The following is a 25,949-nucleotide window of genomic DNA, read 5'->3' on the forward strand; positions in this document are numbered from 1 at the left end:
CTTATTTTTATCAGGAAGTGGCTGGCAGCGTTCAATCAAAATTCCGAAAAAAAACATACCATCGATAATTCCCTAAAATTCTATCGAAACCGGAAACAAGGAACACGTCATCGACACATTGTCTCGATCTCCGGAACCTTCTCGTCAGCGTGATGTAAATTCATCGGCATCCTCTGCACCTCCTTCCCTCCTATCCTTCCTTTAATCGAACAATCGAGATACCCCAGACGAAAAGAAAAAAAGAAAAAGAAATGTCGCAAAACTTGTTGTCTGAGGCCCGATGCAAACGACGGAGTTCTGTCGCGCTTTTCAACGGTCTCCTCCAGTCAATTCTATGGGAAAATACCGACGACGTTTTTCACGCGATAAAATTGACAACACGCTCGCGCAAACGAGTATAATTTATATATTAAGTCCTTTCATAAGTATCATCGTGTTGATTATTAGTGCACTGTTTATGAAAATTCATATTTTTATTAACACGACGAAAGAAATGAAATCCGAAGGAGAGATTTATTTCACTCGCCAAATATTATAAATTTCTAACTCTGTTGGTCATTGATTCTAAATTTCAACCGAGTTACATTTTACTTTAGAAATTCAAAACGCAAAGTACGAGACGGCATTACTTGTGGGACGATCTGGACATTTCTGCACAGTAATTTATTAACTAACGATATTAACGTACTGATCGTACGTTATAGATCTCTCCTTTACAATTTTACAATTTTACGTCAAACAATACAGCTGGTAAATTTATAGAACCTGAAGTATAGTACTAGTAATAATTTGTCACTACTGACCAATTTCATCAATGATATTAGTTCAAGATTATGCAAGACTGAATATGTAAGAATATTGTCGTTTATAGTTGTAACGTAAATTCCTTTTGTTTCCCTATTTGATTACATAAACGGAAAAAGATATAGAGGATCCGGTCGAATAACACGTAAAAGCAGACACGACGTGATTCCGTATAAAGTTTCAGTATACTCGATCAGTTTTCAAACTCGATTTTCTCGTAAATCAAGCCGAGAATAAAAAGCTTTCATTCTATATATTTTTCTTATTTTTCTACAAGTAATCGTGTCCTGCACGCTGTCACAAGTTATTCCGCCGGATCCCGTGTGTTAAAAATTATTTTGTCACAACGCTCGTGTACATTGCTCCCCATTTTAATAACGTAACGCACAAAATCGATTACGCACCGTAGGGACGAGGTATGGTGGGATTCCGCGAACGGAAGGGCGGTGTGAATGCCGGTGGAAAGTGAGAGGAAACGAAGAAACGATGGCAGAAAACGGAACTTTGCTCTTCAACGGCCGTCAGTCATCGTCGCGTGGACACATCCAGCGACTTCATTCATCCTGGTCACGGGACGAGAAAACCCGTCGTCGTTCCTGATTCCAATTTAACTTCGTACAAGGAACTTAAGAAGAGAGGGAGCGATAAAAGACAAAGTGACGAGAAGGAAAGCGGAGAAGCGAGTGTCGACGAGGCGGATCGGTGAGATAAAAAAGAATTAAAAAGGGAAAAGACAGAAAGAGAGAAAGAAAGGAGAGAGGGAGGGAGAAAAGGTGAAGTAGAAAGGGGGAGAAAGAGTGAGTAGGAAGATGAGTTTGACATTCTCAATGGGGGTTTATTCGTAACACGTGAAGCGCGGAAATGAGTGGCATAGAGGAGCCACAGAAGCTGTTTCGCCTCCCGGGTACCATCGAGGAGGAGGAGGAGGAAAAGGATAACGAGGTTCGAAGCCACCAGCAACTCCCAGACAACCCGAACACAGCCGACTCACCCTTACTAGGACAAAGGAACACGGGAACCTTGTCCAGTCTGCCTAGGTACGTCACCCTGGTCAGGGTCAGCACCCAGAGCAGCAGCATCGGTGGTGGTGTCAGTCGGCAAGATTCTACCAGGTAAGTTCTTTGCACGTACATTCATATACAGGGTGGTTGGTAACTGGTGGTACAAGCGGAAAGGGGGTGATTCTACGCGAAGAAAAAAGTCGAAAATATAGAATAAAAAAATTTTTTTTTAATTTTTTCATCGAGACAACGATCTACAGTGAGATCCGTTGTAACGAGACGTGATAAAGTGCACGCGTACCGAGCGAAAATTCAAAGTCGATTTTCTCGGAAACAAAGCATCAAACGAAAAATTTTTATTCTATATTTTCGACTTCTTTTTTCGCGTAGAATCACCTCCTTTCCGCTTGTACCGTCAGTTACCAACCACCCTGTATATATTTCTTTTACCGGTATATTTTTATATATTTGTATATAATTTATATATCCGATTAGCTGTTACGATGTGTTTGTAAAGTGCGTACCTAAAATATGTCGTTATGTGCACTAAATACAATTTCTTTCATAATAATTATTTATATTTCTTATTCGTTCGTTTTATTTCGTCTCGTCTTCCAAGTATTCAAATCATCTTCAAATTTACGAATATGTTTTAGCTTTCGCTAAAACTGCAATTTAAACAGCAAATTCTAACTGCTTTTTGAGCATAACGAGTATACCCGTGACGAGTATATTCGTCAAAAACAGCTAACTGGATATAACAGAATATTTTTTGTATATTTAAATATGATTTGTATATAGTAATATATTCTTTATGTATTATTTCTTTCTTTTAATCGCGTTGTTGTTATCAAACGTTGTTCGGATTTATCAAGTTACCTGATATCAAATAACCTGTATCGAAATTTGGCTTCATTCTATAGTATATCTGGTAGAAAACGGATACTTACACGTACCAATTACTACAGTACGTAGATTAGTGTACATACATGGCTCAAATTGGTTCGAATGAATGTAATTTAGTAATTTGTAACTTACCGTTGAAAGAAACAAACTTTGAACGTGAAATTGTCATAAGGAAACGTACTAAATCTTCTTCACATAAGATCATAATTATCGACTCTTTAGAATTCATAGAAAGGATAATATCTTTCAACGAAACTGTTATTTCGTTCTATTTTTACCAACAGACAATCTTCCTTTTCAAAAATCGTCGCTGTAGAAATTTGCCAATAACTGATAACTGCGAGTCATTAAAATCAAGGACAACTTTAAAGATACTTCTAGCCGTTACTTGCAACGATCCTAGGGATATTCAGATCTCTGCCCAAAAGCTATTTCATTCTCGTGTAAAACCGGAAACGTCTGTTTTACATACAAAAGAGCGAACGTATCGGTGACCGTAAAAAAGCATAGTATAATCACGCGACAATTACCGAACAAAACATCGGTGGTTGGCGAATCACGTGGCCGGTTCCCAAGGCAGTCTATCTCTGCTGGATCATCCTCGAGCAAAAGCCGGTTGCGTTTTGTTTGAGGAAACCATTCTCGACGTTTTCTGGCGCCAGATGCTGTGTACAGGATATTAAATAATCGAATAAAAATGCTGGGAAAATATCGATCACCCTGTACCGACAACATCTTAACGCGTAATTTTCCCAGAAATTCTTCATCCAATGACAAATTACGTTACGTACGCTACATCTTGTAATTATCGCAACCACATCGATTATGATCAAAAGCAACGTTCGTCGTTTGCACAGGATATCGTTAATGCGTTAAGAGCAGCAAAGGAAGCACGTTCGATTTTTATAGCGTAATTCGTCGGCAAAATCTTCGATAAAATCTTCGCATGTCCCATCGCTGCCGCTTTATCATCTGCTTCCAAGTAACTTCACCGATTTTATCTTATCGATTCTAACTTATTCGTTCTAATGTTCGAAGGAAAAATCGTTCGTCCAGCCTTCCGAGATATCGTAATCGAGAAACTCCGCCAAAGAAAGAAGCTGTATGTCCGTGCTATGCGATATACGGCGGCTGAGTAACTACGCGATTTACGCGTTTCATCTTACGGACGTTTTTCCAGAAAGCTGCTCGGTTAAGAACGATCTTGTACGCGGAGCGTTGCACCCAATGATCGAGCAGAATCGACAAAAACGAGGATAGAGAAACTCGATAAGATTGCCGCGAGCTGGATGCTGCTAATAGTCTATAATCTTCCGTAATCGTTCATCGAACGAGTTTTTCCCTTAATCCGCCACCGTAACAGTCGCAGTTAACAAGAACGTTGGATCGTCGTTAGTGTCATCATAATTATTACGCCGGGATATTTGCCGTGTGCCTATCATCGAGTTTGATAGAATTTATCGAGGCAGAAGTCTATTAACGTAAACGGGATGCAATATATTTTGCGTAGCATCGCGAGGCTAACTAACGACGTCCGTATCCACTGCGTCTATGCCGCACCACTGTTTACCCTTCTGGCTCTAATTCACCTATCGCGAAGCCTATCGTCCTACCCATTTATCAAGAACTTGGAAACATATTACACGTGCGACAATTGTAAAATTCAAGAACACGCGGCTGACCTTCGCTGCTAATTTACTTACGTTCGCCTCATTACGTTCTAACGCGGAATGCTTTTGAGAAATATGTCTTGGAAATTGTCAAGTTACGAGACGCGAACGTAAGAAGAATGACGACAAAGTATGGCTATATTAAGCATATCGACGACTAAGAGATTTTTACTAGAGATTTTTATATTAACTTTTAGCCGCAATTATATCGTAGTAATAGTAGTTTGTGGAACAGATCGATGGAATTTTCATTGTTTAACGCGTCGATTGCTACCGCTGCCATTTCGTGACTCACGTTCTCTCGACTAAATTTTTCAGAACGACTAACGTGCGATAAATTTCAGAGACTAAAAAATTGTCGACGATGTGAGCGCTTTAGATAACATCGTCGGAGAAATGCAACGTAATATTTTGCGAAAATTAAACGTTATAGCGTAGCGTATGTAAATATATGTCGGGACGAGATGCATGAAATTCGACGTGTTAAGTAGTCGGGCAAAGATAATAGACAAAATATCGGCAGAATATTCGTTCTATCTTGATAATTAAATTTGCAACACTTTCGGAAATTCTTCGCTAAACGTACACGATAGCAACCAACGAAGGTATTTAAAAACTTTCATGTTGTATCGATAAAATTTCACGTGGAACGTCGACGAAAGATATCTTCAAAATTAGAAATTACGAAATGTGAACGTAGAAACCGATAATTATCGTAATTACATGGGTAAAATTTCACGCGCGACGTTAACGAAAAATATCTCCAAAATAAATGAATTGGAAAACGTGAACGTAGAAAACCGACAAGCCGTAAATAACTTAATAAATCGAGAATGGATCGTGCTTTATAAAATTCTATATTACTTGGTAGATGAAAAGGTATTCGTTTCGTGAAGAATTTCTACGGTTCAATGGAATTTTAATCCTCCTATTCTCTCGCAATTCTTTCTTTAGAACAGAAATTCTGTGCCAAGATCGCTTTAATCGAACGGCGTTCCTTTCTTTAATTAGAATAGTGGTAAGGTGTACTTGTCGGTATTAAAACTCGATACCTGCTCGTTGACTGGCTCGAGAGATTGCCTGCTCGGCGATTAATTTCAAGAAGAGATGGCAAATGTTAAACGAGCGTGGCGATTCACCTTGTGAAATCTCGAAAGGTCGCCGTAGTGACGAATTAATCGGTGATCGCGGAACGAGAGTTAATCGCGGAAACTCTTAACGATTTCTCAAGCCGTATCGGATTTCCCGTTTCCTGGACGAAAGACAATCCAGACTGTGTAGGTGCTCGTGATTTTCTCGAAAATACTTCCGTCTCATCGTGCGCAACGAATTACAAATTTCAGGTTTTTTTCATGAGGCGACGAATAACAACGCACAAAGTGTAGAAAAAGATTTCCAGATTTTTTTGATTCGAGATAACGTTACGGTATTTTGTGTTTAATCGAATGAAAATACTATCGTATTCGAGATTTTTAACGCGCCACTTGTTACGCGTAACAAAAATAAATTTCATGCCATCGACGAGTAAAAGAGAATTTAATTTCTCTCTTGTTCGAAACTAGACGTAACAATTGAAACGTATGACAACGATGATTATTACTATATCGAAGATTTCTAGGATTACTATTTTATTCGAACGTGATACAGTTAAGCTTCTTGCAAGTATTTACCAAGTGTGAAAAGACGAGTATTATCTAAGATGCTAGAAAACACGTATTAAACTGATAGAAACTAGTAATCCAATTATTACTGCTCAACTAATCCGTATTTATTCGCATGGATTATACGCGCAACAGATATCTTGCGATCGATACGATGTGCGATAGAGAAACATCATTAATCTGTCCAAAGTATTTTAGATAAGAAAAAATTTATAACTTAACAGCATTATACATCTGAGAAAATCCACTAAGAAATCTCTATCTTTAGACCTATTTATCTAACCTGTTGTCTGGTTCAATTAGAATCTCTATTATTATACAGTCCGATGGCAGTGAGGATGTTTTCTTCTTCTAAATAAAAACGAATTTCTAGCTAAAATGATTTTAGAATATCGCGCATCGTAGAAAGTTTATCCTATTTTCTCGTTCAATTAGAATCTCCGTTTAAAAAATCATTCCTAGCGACAGGACGAATTACGAGGAATTGTCAAGAGATTACTCGAATTTCCATGTCTAGTCTCTACACGCGTTTCGTTTCTAAAAATCAGCAATTCCAATCACAGATGTTTTATAGATAATTATAGACTTTTTAATACGTTTTTAAGATATACAGTATCATTCAGCAATCTGGAATTATTAATTAATTCTATATTATACTATATTAATTCTTATTAATCTTATAATTACCTACCTATATTTCAACAGTTTTATTATCGACTCGAAATTAATCTAACAGACATGCACGACAATTTCCAAGAAGAAGAGTTTCCTCGAAAAGTTGACTTCCTTCAGATGCGCAACTTTTATAAAGCACGCTATAGTACTTTCAAATTTATAACCAGAAATTCCTTGTTACATCTTTGTGATATCTACTTTAACTTTTTCCGTACAAGATTTAGTTGTGCTTCAGCGATATGTACATACTTCTAGCGTTAACCAGCCTCGTTAACACAATCAATGTCTGCTGGAAAAATAATTCGGTCTCATGTTAAAACCGGCGCGCCGTTTCCGAAGCGAGGAAATCCTGCTGCTACGATAATCGTCGTGTGAAAATTCGGGAAAAAATTCCACACTCGAGGTAGCCGCGATCGAAAATGAAAATCTTCGCGAGGCCGAAGCTCGCAACTCGTCCGATCTCGTTAGTTTAATTAAAAGCTCGTTATCGAAGCCGTGGACAGTGCGGTTGGACAGCTCGCAATAAGAGCTCGACCCGCAGTGTGCGTACACCCGATGATATTAACGCGCTGGTTTTAATCCGCGTCGGGAAACGCCTCGAAAATTGTGTACCGGAAGCTGGCCAGCTTCGTCATGTCGAGTCCGGCAAGATCGAGCGTTTCTGTCGGAAGAAGAACGAGATTCGTCGCGTCTCGCTCGAGCTAACGTCGCGAGAAACGAAACAGTTGGTTGGTTTTGTTCGAAGGAGGTAGAATACGTATTATTCTTTTCGTCGAGTGGCTTCATTCTGTATTTTACACGGTGTCTGGCGAAAATATTTCGAGATTTGTCGTAGGAAAATTTCACGAATGTATTGCATTATGGGTGTTACATGAAACGAATTTTTAAAGGCTTATTGCTATACCGTAGCGAGACAGGTTTGTCACGATCCGACTGCGAATTTTTACGGACTTATTGGAAATTTGCGGATGGAAAATCGCGGAGAATGCGCATGGTATTGTATTATATTTATCTATTTCAACTTGATGATCTAGAAATCGGACTCAGTTTCGCATAGTTTGTGAACATAAGATAAAACACAATTTACGGATAATTACGATATCATAAAAATATCAATGCATATGATATACAAATATATATATATATATATATATATATGTACAATATGCAAAATAAAGTACTTTGTAGTAGACGAAAGAAATTAACACGTAGCTGCCATTTCTTCGTAAAAATCCGCAGTCCAGTTGTGATTATATTTGAAAAATTTGAAACGAAACCGAGTTTTCGATAGAGATTCCTCTTTATTTAGCTTCTTAACTTCGAAATTTAAAAGAGGTGATGTCGTTGCAGGACGATAAAATTTGAAAATGTTTCAAGTAAAACACATAACACGTTCGTCAAAGGTTTTTATAGGTGCTTTCAGATACTTTCGTGAAATACTGCATGTCTCTGTAGAGTACGTGTTATTCTTTCAATAAAACGACTTGGTCGAATACCTGATATATATCTCGAAAGAAAAATATCAAATCGAAATAACTTGAAATCGTGTCCTTTTGCGGAATTCCTACATCCGTTGCTTTTATTGCTTCTGTTTTCTTTCCTATTTCTAATTGCATTTGTCGATTAATGCTCGATACTGTATTGTAAAATAACTCGATTAATTGAACCTAATGGATGTGTCGAAAGAAAAACGTGAAATTGAAAAAAGAAAAAATATAATGGATGCCGATGCCGATATCTACAAGACTGATTCGTTTTCTTTTTTCTCATTCTGAAATTGTATCTGTCGATTGATAGTCGCCACTGTCGTGTATTACGTTGTAAGTAATTAGTCAACTATGATGGAACCAACTATCGAGTAGAACGAGATTTTCCGTTTGATTCGCGAAACCTGTTCGGAGACTCGATTTGCATGCAATTAGTCGTCACCAGGATGTTCTGGCAGCTTAATGAATATTTTTCAGCGTTCATTTAAATTCATGAAACGAAGTTCAGTATCTGATACCCTGTGAATATGTCGCGACTAATTTGGATAAACGACATACGGTGACACAAGGTGAATTGCCGATTCTGTCACCTTAAATTATTTGTAAACGAATTGCATTTATTATCTCCTTTGAATTACTCAATTAATCAAAGGGTTTCACGTTGCACTTACAAAACAACCCTCGTATCTACGTAGAAATATAAATTAACAAAAAGAAAAAAAAAACTAACTGTTGGTGTTATTTTTTATCCAACAAGTCGTGTACACGTAATTCGAAATGAGTCAGAACCTCTTCTGACTCATTCCATATAGAAAATTAAATTCCGTTGTTTGCAGCAAAAAGGAATATTTGAAATATTTTGTGTACTCGTGGGATTAATATTTTTTGGAGGAGTTCGATCGAATATTTCGCTGGCAAAGTTGGACAAACACACGTGAGGACATGCTTTCGAGCTGTCGTACTCCGGAATTAGTACCGTTCTCAATTGACGCCTACAAACGATACGACCTCTTCTGCTATGGGATAGCACCATTATAATGCGCACCGAATAAATTACTAACAGCTAATGGCGATTCAACGTTGCCGGTGTTGATCGAGCCCTTCCGGTTCGTATTTCTTACAACGACTACTGCCAAATTGTTTTCATGGAAGCTTGGATTCGTACAAAAATCGCAGGAGAATCGAGGAAAAAATCGGTACATTGATCTGCAGAAATATTTTTACCAATAATACCGTAAATAAAAAATGAAAGATACGATTAGATGTTAGATAAAAACTGTACTCGAATCACGTTTAAGATTAATCTTTTTGCCATTTTATATCTTTCGGAATATTTGTACGGAGACAGACGAAGCTGATAAATCAGCTAAAGAGAAAGAGATAACTCGATCTGATTTGAAAATAAATCTGAATCGTGATTGATATCTTGGCAAACATACGGGGACGAAACTTTGGACGAGCTGGATGCTCTCTAAATTATATTAATTAGTTCCATTATTTTTATATCATACGCCAGAAATTCAGACCTATAATTTTCTCGGTTCTCACGATATTTCCCTTATCAGTGCCAATAAAACGTCATTGATATTGGATTTTAATTAACCCAGATACCATCCGAATTTATTTCCCATGTAATACTTGCGCATGTATGTATATTATTTTCCTATTTTAAATTTCAATTCGATGTGTTAATGAAATTCTCTTTGTTCCTATTTATCGTTCATTTATTGTTTCTGCATTGCACAAATAGAAGAACAAATCTCAAAGGTCAAACCGATCAACTCCACTTCTTGTGAATATCTCAATTGTATTATTCGAAGATATTTGTAATTAGTGTGCAATATCTCAAAACACATGCGACTTATTTTCCCAATTTTATTTAACACCAATAGATAGTATAAATAATCAGCAAATTCGAAAGTAAAGTTTCAAAAATAATTTCTCCCTACGTTTCAATTCATTCTAAATTCCTGGACGATAGTTGATATTAGTTAAAAAGATAAGCGTGTCAAAGTGTCCATCAAAGCGTTAACAGCGAAGAAATCAGCTGCAATGTGATTAAATATCTAACCACGTTATTGATGAAATATTTAACCAAACCTAAGTACACTATATACGTTAAATACTATATAGATAATTATTATTAAAACGATGATCGATGAGGCTAAAGATAAAAGTACCTATATTATATATAATCATATTTTGACCTCAATAAAAAGCAACATTAATTTTATCAGAAGTGTGCTCATTAGCAACATAAAAAATCGATTGAGAAATGGAAGAATCAATCGTTAACCTCAAAATTAATAACAGTGAAAACAAAGCGAATATCTTCCTAATATCAATGAACAGTGAAAGAGTATGAAACATGGAAAGCCTTTTAAAAATAGCTTGTCGATTGGAGTCGAAAAATCGTTAATCTTCAAATTAATAACAAAAATTAATAGAAAGAAAACCAATATCGTTCCAATATTAATCAACGGTGAAAGAGTATGAAACTCGGAAAGCCTGTTAAAAATAGCTTATCGACTAGAGTGGAAAAAACAATGATCAATGTGCAAATGAATAAGAAATTAATAAAAAATATTAATCAACAGCGAAGAGGCGTCAAACTCATAAATTCGAAGTATCAAGCTCGTAAAAAGGAATGTCCAGCGAGTTGCAGTCTTTCCGTAACAAACGTCCACACAATCTCCGTATGGGACAACCTCCTCGTACGTCGACAAACACCGACTTGTTCCAACGCGGATTGATAAATCTGAGTTATGGATTTTCGACTCGGGATATCGGCTCGATAAATCTGATCTGAGATGTTCGATAATTCGCGGAAAAGTTTGCTTTCGCAAGTAACGCGTACGCTTTCGGTTCACAAGCTCGAGCTCGGGCGTTTGCGTGCAATCAGCGATTTCGCGATGGTTCGCCAAGAACGACGCGACGCCGATAAGGAGATGGCTGCTCGGTGATAAGACATGCTCCCGGACTTTTCGAGTCAGTCAAACGAAGTCAGTGGAACAAATCTTGATTTGCTGGCGTTGTAGTCAAACGCTTCGCGATGTCGGTCTCGTCGAAAATGTTATCGGTGAACCGAGTGCACCACGCTATAAACGAGAAACAGATAGTGCCAATTGAAGAAGACATCCAGTGTATCACATGAACGTCGTTTTGAGTCGCCGATGAGATTCGCGCTTTCGTCGTGCCAATAACAATCGAAGAAAGTAGATTTTAGGTGCCTTTTGCGAATCGTGAACGATGCTCGAACGTGCATAAAAGGCGGTGGATCAATTTTCGATCAAAAGTCTGAAATTCGAGGGCTGTGATTTGGCATCGAGCGCTGGTCGCGACGTGTATTTGTAGGAAAAGTTCTTTGCTTCATTTGCTCCGTAAGTTTGCAAAGGTATCGGGAAGGTGGAATCGTTCGTAGGCCAATGTTGATTCGAAGCTTAAACAGATTTTTAATTACAAGAGAAATTCTCCATCTGTTTGCTGGATAAATCTACGAGAACGGTAAAAACAGTGCGCTTACTCCAGTGTTGGATCGGAATTGAAGTAAATATGAAAAGAAGTGTAAAATACAGAGACAGTGTTGCTTAAGAATTCGTAGAATTTTTAGAAATAATCGTGATTGAAGAAAGAGAAGTTTGAGAGGGAAGGCGCCGTTGCAAAGAATCGCGATATCGTTGATAAAGAAAAAAGAAAAAAAAAGGCAAAAAACAAGGGAAACATTCCGCGTGACGTAATCAGGCCATTTTCTCGCAAATGAAAAGAGCAAACGTTATTGTTAGTAGCTGATAAGTGGAGACCACTGGCCAGGTGTTGGCTCGTATAAGACGTCCTACATCATTGCTCGTACATCAGTAGATTCTCCATCATCAAACTCGACACCTATTCACCCAACCATTCGTTTCTTCCGCGTACATCGCGTGTCTTCCGTTCGAACGATAACAGGCCATAAAACGAAACGAAATCTTAGTAAAGAACAACGTGATTATCCAAGAGAAAATACAATTTCACTTTGTTGAAGAAATCTTCAACTCGATTAAGACAGACAGATCCTGTCGGGTTTAAAAGTGGATTAGAAAGATTTAATGGAATTACCATTGGATAATCAGAGAGAAATTGATGGATGACGTGCGCTTGGTTTTTGGGAATCAATTCTAAGAGCAACGGTTGAAGAGCAAATGCGATTGCCAGTGAGTTTTCTCAGCTGTGTTCATAGTTGTCAAATAGTGTACGAGAAACTCTCTTTAGTCTGATCGTGGTTAACGAAACGAGTAACTGCGAGATCTAAGACGATAAGTGAAAGACTTACGTGGAACGAGAACCAATCGGGACAAGAAGTAATTGCCTTCCCTTTGATTAATTTCAACGCTTCGCGTTTGCAGCGATCATCGAAGGTTCATTCTGCGACGTGAGAGGATTTTTCGCGATCGCTGAACTATTTGACAAGATAGTAACTTGTTAGAATTATCGCTGCAATCACTGGGAATTCATTCCTACTATCGTTTCCGATAGTAGCTATCGTGTTCGTCAAAATCAAAGGGAATTTTACAATCGTTGAATTTGTTGAAACTTAGCTTGATAAAGAAACGGAAGATTATTGAAATTATTGCTGCGAGCATAGAAATTGATACTGATGTAAAGATCGTCAAATTTTCCAAGGGCCGTGCAAGGTAACAGGAAAATCGAGATTTTCAAAATTAACTTTCAAGTTCGAAATTGACATTTGAAGCATCTGCAAATTATATTAAACCGAGCGTACACGTAGAAATTTCTGCGCGTATCGATAAATTGTACGTGTGTGTTATCTACAATCGCGCAAGAAACCTTAAGATCGTGACACAGAGAAATGTTTGTACGATGTGAAAAAATCCTTCCGCCACTGATCCTTCTTCGTTCGCGATAAGAAATGAGAAATTGCAGCTACGTCGAAGCGTGTCGTTTAATATCACGTGCGCGTGCAATCGTATGTCACAAATCTGATTATCCGAGTGTCTAGAACCTCTTCGTCAAACTAATAAATCTTTCGAATAAAACGGGAACAACGTCGTACGCTATTGTCCTCGAATGGAAAATATTGTTCGAGGTAGAGTATTGTCCGAATACGCGAGCTAACGCGTGTGTATCAAAGGAAAAAAAGGAGAAGAAGAAGCAAACATGAACGGAGACGTTCCAAAAGATCCAATTTCGAGCGTGAAATCATCCTCGCCGGACAGAGACGAGAAACAAAATCTGTTGCCATCGTCGGAACAAACAACACCTGTTATAGTAAAAATGTCCAAGACTCCATCGCTTAAAAGCAGGTAAAATGACACACTCTAATCTGAATTTATTCGATATGAAGAGTTATCGAGCTGCGTAGTTGGCTTCCCAGTTAATAACTAGAATCGTGGGATTAGCTATTCATTAACGACCGGTGAATTAATAACGCATCGACGAACGCAGTCTTTCTCGTCCACTTCTGTCTCTGCGCTGTTATTTACGACTGACAAGTTAATTCGATAAGCGATTATATTCCAACCGGTCACCCCAACCGTCCCAATTATCCGAATAACGAGGACACAATTACGAAAACACCTAATAAATACTTGTGTGCAGACGTTGCTCGCTGAATTTTTCGCGAACGAGATGCTACTGTGTAGTAAGCTAAAAAGTAGTAGTGGCGTAGGTCAGTCCGCTATCGTCTTTCATAGAAATAACGTCGTTTGTTTATCGTCATGAAGGATTCGTCGCATTCTTTCAAATCAAACGGAAACGTATGCAGACGGAGAATGAGGATACAAATTGATTTATTGTGAAAATAATGCAGCGATGCTATTTCGGAGTTGGAATTCAAATTCAAAGCCCAAATTCTCGAAATCTTGAATTACACCAGTGCGATTTTCGGACTGCCAAAACTGTGCGAAACTGTGCAAAAGTCTCGGGCCATCCGTTGTTTTTGTAAGCCAGTTAACTGCATTTGACGAGTATACTCGTCTTCGCTTGTATTTGTTCACGCACTCAACGACTTAAGCTCACGAGAGATTTCTAAAACTAAATTCCGCAGTTAGCTTGTGAATTAATGTGCAAATACTTGATCCTGTTCCGTAACTATTGACAACAGCATAATAATAATTAGCATTTGGTAAGCAATGATATTAATAAATCGGCAAGCTGCGAGTCGATTAGATTACAAATTTCTGTAGATTCGTGTAATCTTAGTCGGATAACTCGTAGTGTTGTTCCTTTTATTTCTAAAATTTCATCGATGATATAAATTCGCGACTTTCGAAACTTCACTGATTCTATTAATATAAGATTTCCAAAATTCAATCGGTTGTGCAGTAGACAGAACGACGATCTCGGATGTACGATCAATTTGAAAATTATTAATAATTTGCTGAGAAAATATTTATCGATTCTAAATAATTAATATTTTACAAAACGGTATGCTACCATACACGCAGGTGTTAATTCAACGCGTACTTATTTGCTAGTCGTTGAATATTTCGGAAGAAAACTGGCAAATAACCTTGAAATTCATCGTCGAGCTTCAATTTGGACGATCAAACTGTTTCGATGATTTTACTTCGTACCTTCTCTGCAGCATAAAATTATAGAAATTTCTTTGTTGTAAACTATTCCTTATCGTCTCTTCCCGATAACGATAGAACTTAGATCAATCGACGATATCTAGACGAATTATTCGAGGTCGTGCAATATCGTATTTACGATGATCTAACCTTGTCAAGTACCCTAAGCTTGGATAAGATTCGATTACTCTTATCCTGTTAAGCAAAGAAGACGAGTTAACTCGTCATACGAATTGCTAATTCTTTTGTCATAATAATTTCTTTATTTATAGATTTTCTATATTTTTACGCGTCGTCTGATTTCTATTCAAAATAAATCACTGCTACATACATCGTACATTTGAAGACTCTAGAGCAGAAACGTGATAAATTATTCTTCAGCAAAAGGGGATTTTAAAGTCCAATATACTTTTGACTATATTTATGGCTATTATAATTAAATAGCAATAATTATTCCGTGATTCTATGAAATATTTCTCGGATAAATCATTCTAAATTTAAGATATTCTCTTTTAGTCATCAAGCGATATAAAAGTCAGAGAATCAATAAACATTGACTCATTAATCTTCATTTACATTTGCAAGAATTAAAGCCGACCTAATTAAATTTGATTTATCTTCGTTAGTTTTTAATTCTCTAATTAATCGAAAATCTCCTTATTGACAGACTATCCAATCAACAGATTAATTTCCAATTTTTATTCCATTCCCCTAACATCTTTTCTTTCGCTGAATCTCACAGTTTTATGAAACTTAAACAAATGTATAACAATGACATGTATAACGTTGTAATAAACTATTATCGTTTGATCCTTAACACGTCGATTCTGAATATTTCATGAATTTCTTTCTCTTCCATCACACTATCGCCTGTATCTCCTTTGCTCATTTTTCCTCTCGCTTTTGCTGTTCTTTCGCGCCTTCTCTAAGCACCGAACAGTTTATCTTAATGATATCAATAATTTCATCGCTATCAGAAGATTAATCGATTAAATTATCGACCTTACAATTATTGTTAGTAAATGCCATCGATCTGCGAGATGAATCAACACAACGGTGAACAAACGCGGACCGCAGAGTTCACCGCGTGTGTCGGCGATTGATTTACGCGTGGCAATAAATAAATTGGTAGATAACAGTTGCTCGGTTATCGTACGGAGTCAAAATGGCGACTTCCTTTTGGCCATATGAAAGGGTGGCGAGCGCGAAGGTCTCAGACAGATCATCGAACTGGTCGCGTCGATATATTCTACTGTTGGTTCTGTGCAGCTGTGGCCGCTTTTCGCACGATTTTCGCGAGTTTTCACAGCGACGAATGATGAAATCGCTCCTGTCGACTTTGCATCTCGAATCGTGTAAGCATCGCAGTTCGTTCGAGTTATCGCTGACTGATTAAGAAATTCCTTAAACACGCTTCTTCGACGCGCTTTAAATAGACAGAAGCACCAGAGACAAGTGGCAAGCGTGTCATTTATCGACGGCGTTAAAGTAATTGGTCGAGTTGTCTAGGGATTGTCAAAATTATCTTTTTTTTTTTCTTTTTCTTTCTCTTTCACTTTTTCGGTGAAGATTCAGTTGATTTGTGAACTGTTGCCACTAATGAGAACGGCTGCCTGTCTGTTTCGGGATATGATAATTTCAGAGTGAAGTTTTAAAACGGTGTAAATGATTTATGATAAATGTGTCGAGTTTGTGATCAAAATTGTCGTGTGTTTCATCTGTTGAAGAGAAATAGTTGGTGAACTTTTGCAACGATTGACAGTTTGTCATGGAAAGGTTCAGGAAGGATCACGTAAAATGCGAAGAAATCCATCGTGAGTATTCTTCTTGAAACGTTAAATTTGAGAAAGTATTCAGTACCGGAACGCGATCAAACATGTGTCATCCATCGATCATCGAACAACTTCCGTCAAAATCTGCGATAACACGAAACACGAACAGATTCATCGTGGGTATTTCTCGCGAAACGACAGAGAAATACAAATTAGGACGATTAGCAGAAATATTCGCGCAACTAAAGAATAAAACATCGTACGGTGGAAAGAAATTTTCACACAGACAGAAGATAAAATCTCGGGCATTCGGAACGAAAAAAAAGAAAAATGAAAACTCGTGCGAAAATTCTCGATCAAATAAAATTGTTACACGAATAAAAAATAAAATCTCGAGCATTGCGGGCAAAATTGTCGCGTTAACAATACGGGAAATACCATACGCTGGAGACAAACTTGACGATAAAATTTTCCATCGTTCGCCATCTCCGCTACAGACGATCATCCGCTTAGCATAATAAAAATGCATGTCTAAATCCCGCCAGATGTATACATCGCGCAAAATACGTCGCAAAAATCACAATTTGCAAATCGTCTATCGCGCGCGAATCTCTGCTAGAATTTTCATAAAGATTCGTGTCGAATAAGGAACGCGATGGGTGCGTAACGATCGATTGACACCAGAAGAACAATATGATCAGCTGAAATTTGCTATTCAAATCCGGCAAGATCTCCGCGGAGAATATATTACGACGCGTGTACAAATGTCGACGAGGCCTTGATGAGAATTTCGTAGAGCATCTCGCTCGAAGAAATAATTTATTCCCTCGCGGTTATTTTGCTAGAAAAAAAAAAATAGTACGCTACACGTGTTACCACGTGTCGAGATAATCGAAACCGAGATTCAGTTCTGCGCGAATGATTTACGATCTCTATCGTCAAGTAGCTTTCGCGGAAAGCAACGTCATTGTTAAATAATCGATGCGCAGACGTAATCGTTATTTTGCTGAATCTCGAAGCCGATAATCGTTAAAGGAATGATACGACGTAGCATAAAAATCGATTGATGCCTGTCTGATTGCTTAAGATTAATTAAAAAGCTATCAAGTTTCAGGAATATACCTGACTTCTATCTTTAAGTGGGTCAATACGTAGCGACGTATAGGATCAGATTTCTCAATCAAAAACGTGTTCGTCCTTATAAAGAGTACAATCACCTTGTCAAACGGCCTCGTCACGAACTTTTATCGTGTCAAATGCCTATCGTAAGAATAATCCACTGAAATCAATGACCATTACAAGGAATCTGTTCCAAGTTCCGTTACCAGTTGCGCTGAAAATCGCCTCTGTTCCTCTCGTGCTCGCGACAGGAATCTATATAATTTTAGGACATAAGACCAACTTTGAAATTTTCGACGTATTTCCAAAATTTACCTTTCCCTGATCCAGCATGGCCGAGCGATCCAATAAAATGAAAATTCGAAAGAAATCGGAAATAGAATTTTTGTTAAATTTACAAAATTTATCTCTTTTTCGTTCGACGAAAGTCGAACTAATTCGCTAAAAATTAAAAGAATTCTACGCGCGATAAGAACCTATGAAAGACAAATCTGCGAGCAAATGAAAGCGAAGTTCCTTTTTCCAAGTACCAACCGTCAGAATTGTAATTTTCAGGAGCCGGTACAGAGCATGGCCAACGCGGAAGCTACGTCGTCGCGCCGTGTTAAAAAACGGCGAGTGCAACGTCCTTCAGTCGCGAATCTCCAGGCGTTCCCTGCGCTTCCTCCGGGACATATTCACGACCCTGGTCGACACTCAATGGCGATGGATGTTGCTGTGCTTCAGCCTGAGCTTCGTGCTCTCCTGGCTAGGTTTCGCGGTCATCTGGTGGCTCATCGCGTTCAGCCACGGTGACTTTGAAAAAGACCACCTGCCCCCGTATCAAATAGACAACAACTGGACACCCTGCATCAACAATATCTTCTCGTTCACGAGCTGTTTCCTGTTCAGTATCGAGACGCAGCACACGATCGGTTACGGAAGTCGTGTCACGACCGAGGAATGTCCTGAGGCGATCTTCGTTATGTGCATCCAGAGCATCGTCGGTGTGATGATCCAGGCGTTCATGGTGGGCATAGTGTTCGCAAAGATGAGCAGGCCCAAGCAGAGAACTCAAACGTTGCTATTCTCGCGGAACGCTGTTATCTGTCAGAGGGACGGCGAGCTCTGTTTGATGTTCCGAGTCGGCGATATGAGGAAAAGTCACATAATAGGAGCTGCCATTAGGGCCCAATTGATAAGGACCAGGACCACCAAGGAGGGCGAAGTGTTGTCACAGAACCAACAGGAGCTGGCCGTAGGCACCGATGGTCAGAATGGTAACCTGTTCTTCATCTGGCCCACTACGATCGTTCACAAAATCAACGCGGAGTCGCCGTTTTACAACATGTCCGCCGAGGACATGCTGACGGAGAGGTTCGAGATTGTGGCGATCCTCGAGGGAACGATAGAATCGACAGGACAAACCACTCAGGCCAGATCTAGTTATTTGCCACAAGAGATCCTCTGGGGATACAGGTTCGAGCCCATGGTCACGTACTCGAAAGAGAGACAGGGCTACGAAGTGGATTACTCCTTGTTCAACAATACCACGCAGGTCGGAACGCCTCTGTGTTCTAGTAGAGAGCTGGCGGAGTTTTACAAGATACAAGAAGAACTTCGTCATGGGAACGGTAAGTGGTTGCAGGTTTCTAGAGAATGGATACACTTGGCATTGAATAGAACGTAGTTTCTGTGTGTTACCTGTGTTATCTGTTTAGCCCTTTTTTTTTTAGTTCTCTTCTCTTTCGAAATGAGTTTGACGTGAAAAGAAAGGATCGAATATTTGTATCTAGATTCAGCGGTGAGCTAGTTAGATTTTTGGCTAACTAGATCTTCCCTTCATCTCGTATCACACGGTGTCGTAAGAGTAATGAGACTGAATCTCTGTTGGCATACATTGTACATTTAAAAGTACGATTACCAATGTTGTCCAACAAGGAAACGAAGCATTATATAGCGTACTGAATAGTTTCGAACTGGAACATTCTACAATTCACAAACCTACACGGAATTCGCGAATTAAATGAAAAAGTCGGACACGAGAATATAATGAAAGTAGCTCATGGAGCTACTAAAAACAAGAAATAGCGAATAACGTTATTTTTCATCTTGCGTTCTTTCCGCTTTGCGGCTTCTTCTTGTGGCGAATATCAGAAGTAGTCGCGTATCTTCGAACGATGAATTATCTTTCTATCTTAAGCCGTTCTTTAAAAATCATTTTGCAAGAAATAAACGAAAGAAAGACTTATCTTCCACATCGATACATCTTGTTTCTTATTAGTCTCGCTACTCTCCCACCGCACACACCTCTCACGTCTAATACTATCTAAAATAAATTAGAATTGCATACTTGGAATTCAACGTAAAACCACGCAATTTGCCCTCGTCCTTTTGCGACACGCGTCAACGACACCAGGCTCGTCCTGTCACACAGCCTATTCAATTTTTATTTACTAGAGCGGAATGTCCGGTGTAATTAAAAGTTTCCGCGATGCGTCGGCCAATATAACGAGTTACAAAATAACCACTAACGACGCAACAAGGTCGGTCTGCGTTAATTGGCATGCACGCGCAAATCAAACTAATCGATATCAAACCACCTGCTTGCCTCATGCTTGCCTCCATTGTTTGTTCTGCCAGACTCGCGTGCTTTGAGCTTCGAAATGCTTTAAGCTTCTGTATGTACATATGCACGTGTTGACGACTCTGTGAACGGGTCTCGTTCGATGTCTCTCTGACTCTGTTGGTGCTGGTGTATACCGTAGATGGAGGCCTGCGGAAAATTCCTAGCGAGCCGAAATCCGCGCCGGTGATATTGACCAGCAACCAAGCGGACGCCCCGGAGTTCCTTGCCTCTCAAGGACACTCTTCTCACGGATCACCGAAACATCACGTTGACATTCCATGGATCGACGAGAGCTCGGGTGTTTAACACGTCGACTGCGGAGCCGAAGTCGCGTGGCCGCTCAGTGCGACGGACATTTTCTTCTTCTTAACCCTCGAGCCGCGGGCGATTTTCATTTTTTTCTTCTTTCTTTTCGTACAGAAAATCGCGGACGAAATTGATACGTAGACTGCGGATATTCCTGCAGATTTTTAATAATTTTCCAAATACGACTGAAAGAGTAGAACTTGGGGATTTGTTTCGTTTCGTTGAATGTTTGTAACAGGTATCATAATGTTGGATATTTTATATATTTTGGCATACCACGTTCGTTCTGTGAACTTTTGCATCCTTAAACTTCTCGTGAGTGCGTGAAATTCCGCCGTCTATTTATACCTTGTACAGGTCATAAGGAGATTCTCAATACAATGGAAAAAACGACGCCGTAATAACGTGGCCAAAAATTTCGCCGAAATTAATACTAGAACTACGCTGGTCCACGATGTACCTAAATATTTTACGTACGAATCAGTCCAATTCAAATTCCTTCAAAGAATTGATCTATATAATTATATTTGTAAATTTCTGTACCTAGATAAAAATCAATATTAATCGTGGCAAAAATACCAGTATGTCTTCAGAAAGTTTGATAAACATCAGTTTGATGGTTTCAGTAGTTCTAGTATTAACACGATGACTGCCATGCGAATCTCATATATTTTTATTGCTTATCTTTAAGACGTTAAAATAAGTAAAACGCGATTTTCGCGTCGCCCGCGGCTGCAGGGTTAAAACGCTTTCACGAGGGTTGACGTCTCTCGATAATTGGCCAAATGAGAACTCAACTCGTGGCCAGTTAGCGAAGCACCAGACGCTGTAATTTAAGGCAAACCAAAGATTCCACAAAAAGCTACGACTCGTCTCAAAGTGCGTATCGAGCAGTTTTTTCTACGGATTTTCCGCGGCTGATGAGTTTCAGATGTTCGATAAGAGATCCTGGTTTGTCCGTCTCACGCTTGTGTCTGTTTCTGGTATTGTCTTAATCGCGTGACGTCCTGTCGAACATTGTTACGCGATACGATCCGATCGAAAGGTTGTTGGTAAAGGGCTATCATACGCATTGAGAGTCAAACGTGAGATTATCATTGATTTGTAATCCTGTACACTTCGTCTCCTCTCAACCAATTTTCAATTTATGCGCGTAGAAGATCCGAAATAAATTTCTTGCCTTTCAGCGTACACACACTTTTGACTCTCAGTGCATGTACAAAACTATCGCTGAGCCACACATTTACTAAATCATCTTTAACCCTTTGCAATTCTACGTCAAGTTGAGTTTCACCTTCTATTTCGTTCTTTTCTTTTAATAAAAATATATTAAAACAGATGTGACTATTGCTTATGAAAGTACGAGAACACAGCCAAAACTACGAACACCTTTGAAAGTCATTTATTAAGTGTAGATCAATTAGGCTAAAGTGTCGAGTGTCTGGACAGCAAAGGATTTAGCAAAGCGTTCATAAGCAAATTGAATCGCTGAAACAGTAAGCGAAATTCCTCCAATTCCTGCTTTTCTCATCATCGTCATTTTCGAAAGATATTTCAGACATTTGACTCGACAAAAATTTCATTTAACCATTTCATACGTAACTGAGACGTTACACGAACACCTGGGCATCTGTTTTACAAAGTTAAAAGAGCGAAAAGCTTCAACTCCACGTACAAATCACCTACCTATGGAGGGCGAAACAAATACGTTTGTAAACGAAGGGTTAAGCAAAGTGGTATTTGTTGGTTGTCGTAAGATAATTTGTAAAATAATTCAAAGCTAAACACATTCACATCGAAGTACGCGTCATATCGATTATCCATCAAAATTTATACGAACATTTCTACTCGCTAAGTTCGAAAGATCAAAGCTGAAATTCCTCTAAGTAGAAGACTATTTTGCAGGTATGATAGTAGACGAGGATTTCCTAATGGAGTCCTGTCAGGACAGCCAGTACCACTACGGTCATCGTCCACACCTAAATCATCCTCATCATCATCCAAACCACAATTTAACCTACGTGGACAGCGGCAGAAGCGAAACCAGCGCCGACGAGGCGACCACCTGTCGAAATTCTTGCAGAGACTCGACGTATCACGGACCACCGGTTCCAAATCGAGACCATAGCCACTACAAGATTCTCGATTTAGACGCTGATGGGATCCAGGTGATGGGTGACGTCGATCTACAACACTTGCCGGAAGCGGTGAACAGGGAGATCCTGAAGAACAGCCGCGAGATCATCTTCGAAGAGCCAGAAACATCGAGAGAAGGGAGTCCGTTGTTACTAAAATCGACTAATCGGAAGAACACGAGACACGGTGTTCCGGACGAGGAGAAGAGATCTTTGAACAGTTCCAAGAGGAGTCTCTATCATAGAAATATTCTTCGAGGCTTGGAAGAAGATAAAAGATCCCTGGATGGGTCCAGAAGAAATTTGAATGGGTCCAGAAAGTATTTATTAATCCCCTTGGATAACAAGAACGCGGTGGAGACCGGATACAGGGAGAATTTCATCGTTAATAGAAAACACACGGGCAGCAGAGAGTATTTAAACGCGACGAGGAAGGCCATCTACGTAAAAGGATGCAGGGAGCCCCAAGAAGTGGACGCCAGAGGAAGATTGAACTCCAACGACGACAGGTTGATGATAGAAATAGAAAAACCTTCGAAATCGTGTCAGCCACAGGAGATATTAGCTAAAGACAAGAACACTTCGCTGTCGGATCCTGATCTATCGCCGAACGACTACGTTCCTGCTATAAAGTCACCAGTTCCATCGACTTTGTTACCAATCTCTCCAGTATCCGATCTGTCGCCGGAATCTGGCTTCTACGATGGAATGCAGTGGAATTGCAGCCCGGAGTGCGTTAGAAAGGATCTAAAAATTCCCAACGAACCTGTGATCGCAAGAAATAGAAGGAGTTACGAGAATGCGCAGCTTCAGGATGTGAACGAGGTTTTATCGAGACCTAACAGTGATAATAGCTCGTTGGATAGCGAGGAGTCCAAGAATTTAGTTAGTGAGAATGGTTCTCGTAAATTTGGCGAGAAGAATATTGCCGCGAAGCAGACGGTCCCTTACACGAGCGTCTGAGCAAAGTGTGCCTTTCTCTTAGTGAAACATATCGCTTCCAAGTGCCAGTGCAATTGTGTTGTACAGAATATTGCGTTTTACGTATTTCCAAAGCGGCATCAGAGTCGTGATTGGTCTTATTCAACCCTCGAGCATCAATGATATTGGACACAGCTGCGGCTGGACGCATGAATTTTACAGATTACAAGTCGCAAATTGAATTTTACAGATTACAAGTCGTCCGACTATTTCGTTCGACGTGAAGCTGAACGCACGTAATTGTAAGAATCTAAGAATTAATATTGTTAATTGGTAAATTATCGTGCAAGAGAACTTTTTATAAAAGGTAGATATACGAAATAAATTTTGACAAATTTCTGAGGAATTCAACAAATTCGTGGAATAAGAACTTTCAATTAGTTTCGCGTAGTTCATTGTGTTCTGAGGGTTGAGAAAGTAACCAATGTGTTTCCGTATAGACATTCTTCGTGTATGGCAGTGATTATACAGAAAAGTGATAAACGACAGAGCCACAACAAACAAGCGACGACTAAGGGATAGAAAATAAATCAAAATTATTCTCATTTATTTTCTATCGTTCAGCCGTCACGTATTTCATCGCTGTGCTTCTTATCGCTCACCGCTAAGCGTTTATCACTCTTCTGTATAGTCACGGCTTAAAACGCGTAACTTTTCCAACTATATATTATAAGTATCTGTGAATTTATATTCTATAAATTAAGTAGAAGATATGCGGACAATTATTTTTGCTATTTTACGATGTTTGTAAATTACACTAAACCGCAGGTCGGTTAGAAGCTTCCATGTGTAATAATTAAAAGAGTCAGTGAAATTGCTCGTTGAATTTAGTAAAATTAATCTTCTAGAAACGAAACGTGGATATAATCGTTTTTGTTCGAACGACGAGGCTTTCGAGAACTTGGCTGAAAACGCTTCACGAGGTAGTTTCGAAAACGAAGCATACGACGCTCTAACCATTAATTATATAATTAACCGTCATTTTAATTAAAACTTGAGAACTGAAATATCGAAGATCTTGGAGATTCCATTAATGAAAATTATCAAGCAATTCAGAATTTAAGATTAAGTTATCTAAAGTCAGCATATTCGATAGATTTAGGTATAATGATCGACTAGATGTAACAAAAGTACCTAGCAAACTATCGAAAGGTATATTTTTACAATTTAGCACGCACGAACGCTAAGGTATTAAATTAACGATATTCTGACTGAAGTCATCGATACGTCAGTTACGTCCATGCCTGGCAAAGCATCAGTGTTCGAACGAAACTTCGTAGATTTAGCGATGCCATTTAATTCCTGTTAATTCTCCCGTAAATTCACCCATTAAAGACCAATTTGCCGGATATAGGCAAATGAAGAAGAAAAATCGAACGAATCTTTGGAATTTCATTTCGTAACCACGACATTAAAAAATGGAATTCAATGATTTACTTCGATCAAAAACAAACAACAAAACATATATATATATATATACATATTTCAAACGAGTAGTCTTTAGTGGGTTAATTTGACAGTTTATGGCGAAAGGAACCGTGTTGGTTAAACAATTCCACGTACTATACTTCTAATAGTAGAAATAGGTAGCCACCATAGCGAAGATAAAGTGCCTTGTTTTAACTTTCTATTTCCACGAGAGTGAGGGTAGCGAACGTTCTCACCGCCAAAACAAATTAGCCTCGTTTAATATTTATTGCTTGCAGGGTATCCTAAGCACTAGATCGACGTTTGTATATAGAAACGTTCCCAGTTAAAAAGACACTATCGATCGCTAGGATAGGTTTGCACGAAATCGACAGCCGCTTCGAGAGCTTCTCAACTATGTGATTCGATCGGCACAGCGAACCAGATCGAATTATTCTGATATTATTTAGACGGAGTGTGCAGAGGAACCTGAAAATGGTAGAGCTCCGAGTGTTCCTCCGGGACATGGATACCTGCCATCGTGACTTCTAGCGTAAATTGTGAAACTCTTATTTGTAATAAAGACCAGTCGAAATCTACGAGAAATTCAATTTTTTTCCTTTCTCTCAATTTCGTCGTTAAAATCCTTCCTCGTTTCGCTTTACCTTTTTCCGAAAAAATTTATAACGCGAGCATTTGCCCTCCGTTCGACGTGTATACTCGTCATTGCTTAAGTTTAACTATGCGCCCCTGTAAACGATTGTTGAAACTAAAGTTCACAGGTTAAGAGATCCTTCGTGTATCACGTTGTACGTACCAATTCACTTGGAAACGCGTCTGATAAGCGA

The 25,949-nt window shown here is 39.0% G+C and overlaps 2 protein-coding genes across 8 annotated transcripts in view; both read left to right on the forward strand.

The window, feature by feature from the left end:
• The window catches only part of LOC117242973 (G protein-activated inward rectifier potassium channel 3-like), a 42,195-nt gene extending 40,907 nt beyond the window's left edge, over positions 1-1,288 (forward strand). For all 4 annotated transcript variants that reach the window (XM_033510049.1, XM_033510050.1, XM_033510051.1 and 1 more), the window contains one exon: positions 1,214-1,288. The gene's annotated coding sequence lies outside the window, so the exon portion shown is untranslated. The remainder of the gene's footprint in view (positions 1-1,213) is intronic.
• A 121-nt stretch (positions 1,289-1,409) lies between these two features.
• LOC117242971 lies at positions 1,410-25,700 on the forward strand. 4 transcript variants are annotated; one of them, XM_033510045.1, is made up of 4 exons: positions 1,410-1,916; positions 16,501-16,587; positions 18,220-19,277; positions 22,484-25,700. In XM_033510045.1, exons 1-4 carry the CDS (start codon positions 1,666-1,668, stop codon positions 23,674-23,676), a joined length of 2,589 nt encoding a protein of 862 aa, XP_033365936.1. In that variant the 5' UTR covers positions 1,410-1,665; the 3' UTR covers positions 23,677-25,700. The 4 variants fall into 4 exon arrangements, with proteins under 4 accessions (XP_033365936.1, XP_033365937.1, XP_033365938.1 ...); XM_033510047.1 differs by lacking the exon at positions 1,410-1,916 and adding an exon at positions 12,953-13,504; XM_033510046.1 differs by lacking the exon at positions 16,501-16,587.
• Positions 25,701-25,949: the final 249 nt, after the last annotated feature.

Source organism: Bombus vosnesenskii, unplaced genomic scaffold (assembly GCF_011952255.1).
Source record: "Bombus vosnesenskii isolate JDL3184/JDL3185 unplaced genomic scaffold, Bvos_JDL3184-5_v1.1 scf7180000013265, whole genome shotgun sequence".
Taxonomy (NCBI): Eukaryota; Metazoa; Arthropoda; class Insecta; order Hymenoptera; family Apidae; genus Bombus; species Bombus vosnesenskii.

What these genes read in the sequence shown, in the direction of transcription:
- LOC117242971 (XM_033510045.1), top strand. Translation starts at nt 1,666, where the DNA reads ATGAGTGGCATAGAGGAGCCACAGAAGCTGTTTCGCCTCCCGGGTACC. An exon ending in AGTCGGCAAGATTCTACCAG is followed by an intron (nt 1,917 to 16,500) that starts GTAAGTTCTTTG and finishes CATCTGTTGAAG; the next exon opens with AGAAATAGTTGGTGAACTTT. An exon ending in AGAACTTCGTCATGGGAACG is followed by an intron (nt 19,278 to 22,483) that starts GTAAGTGGTTGC and finishes ACTATTTTGCAG; the next exon opens with GTATGATAGTAGACGAGGAT.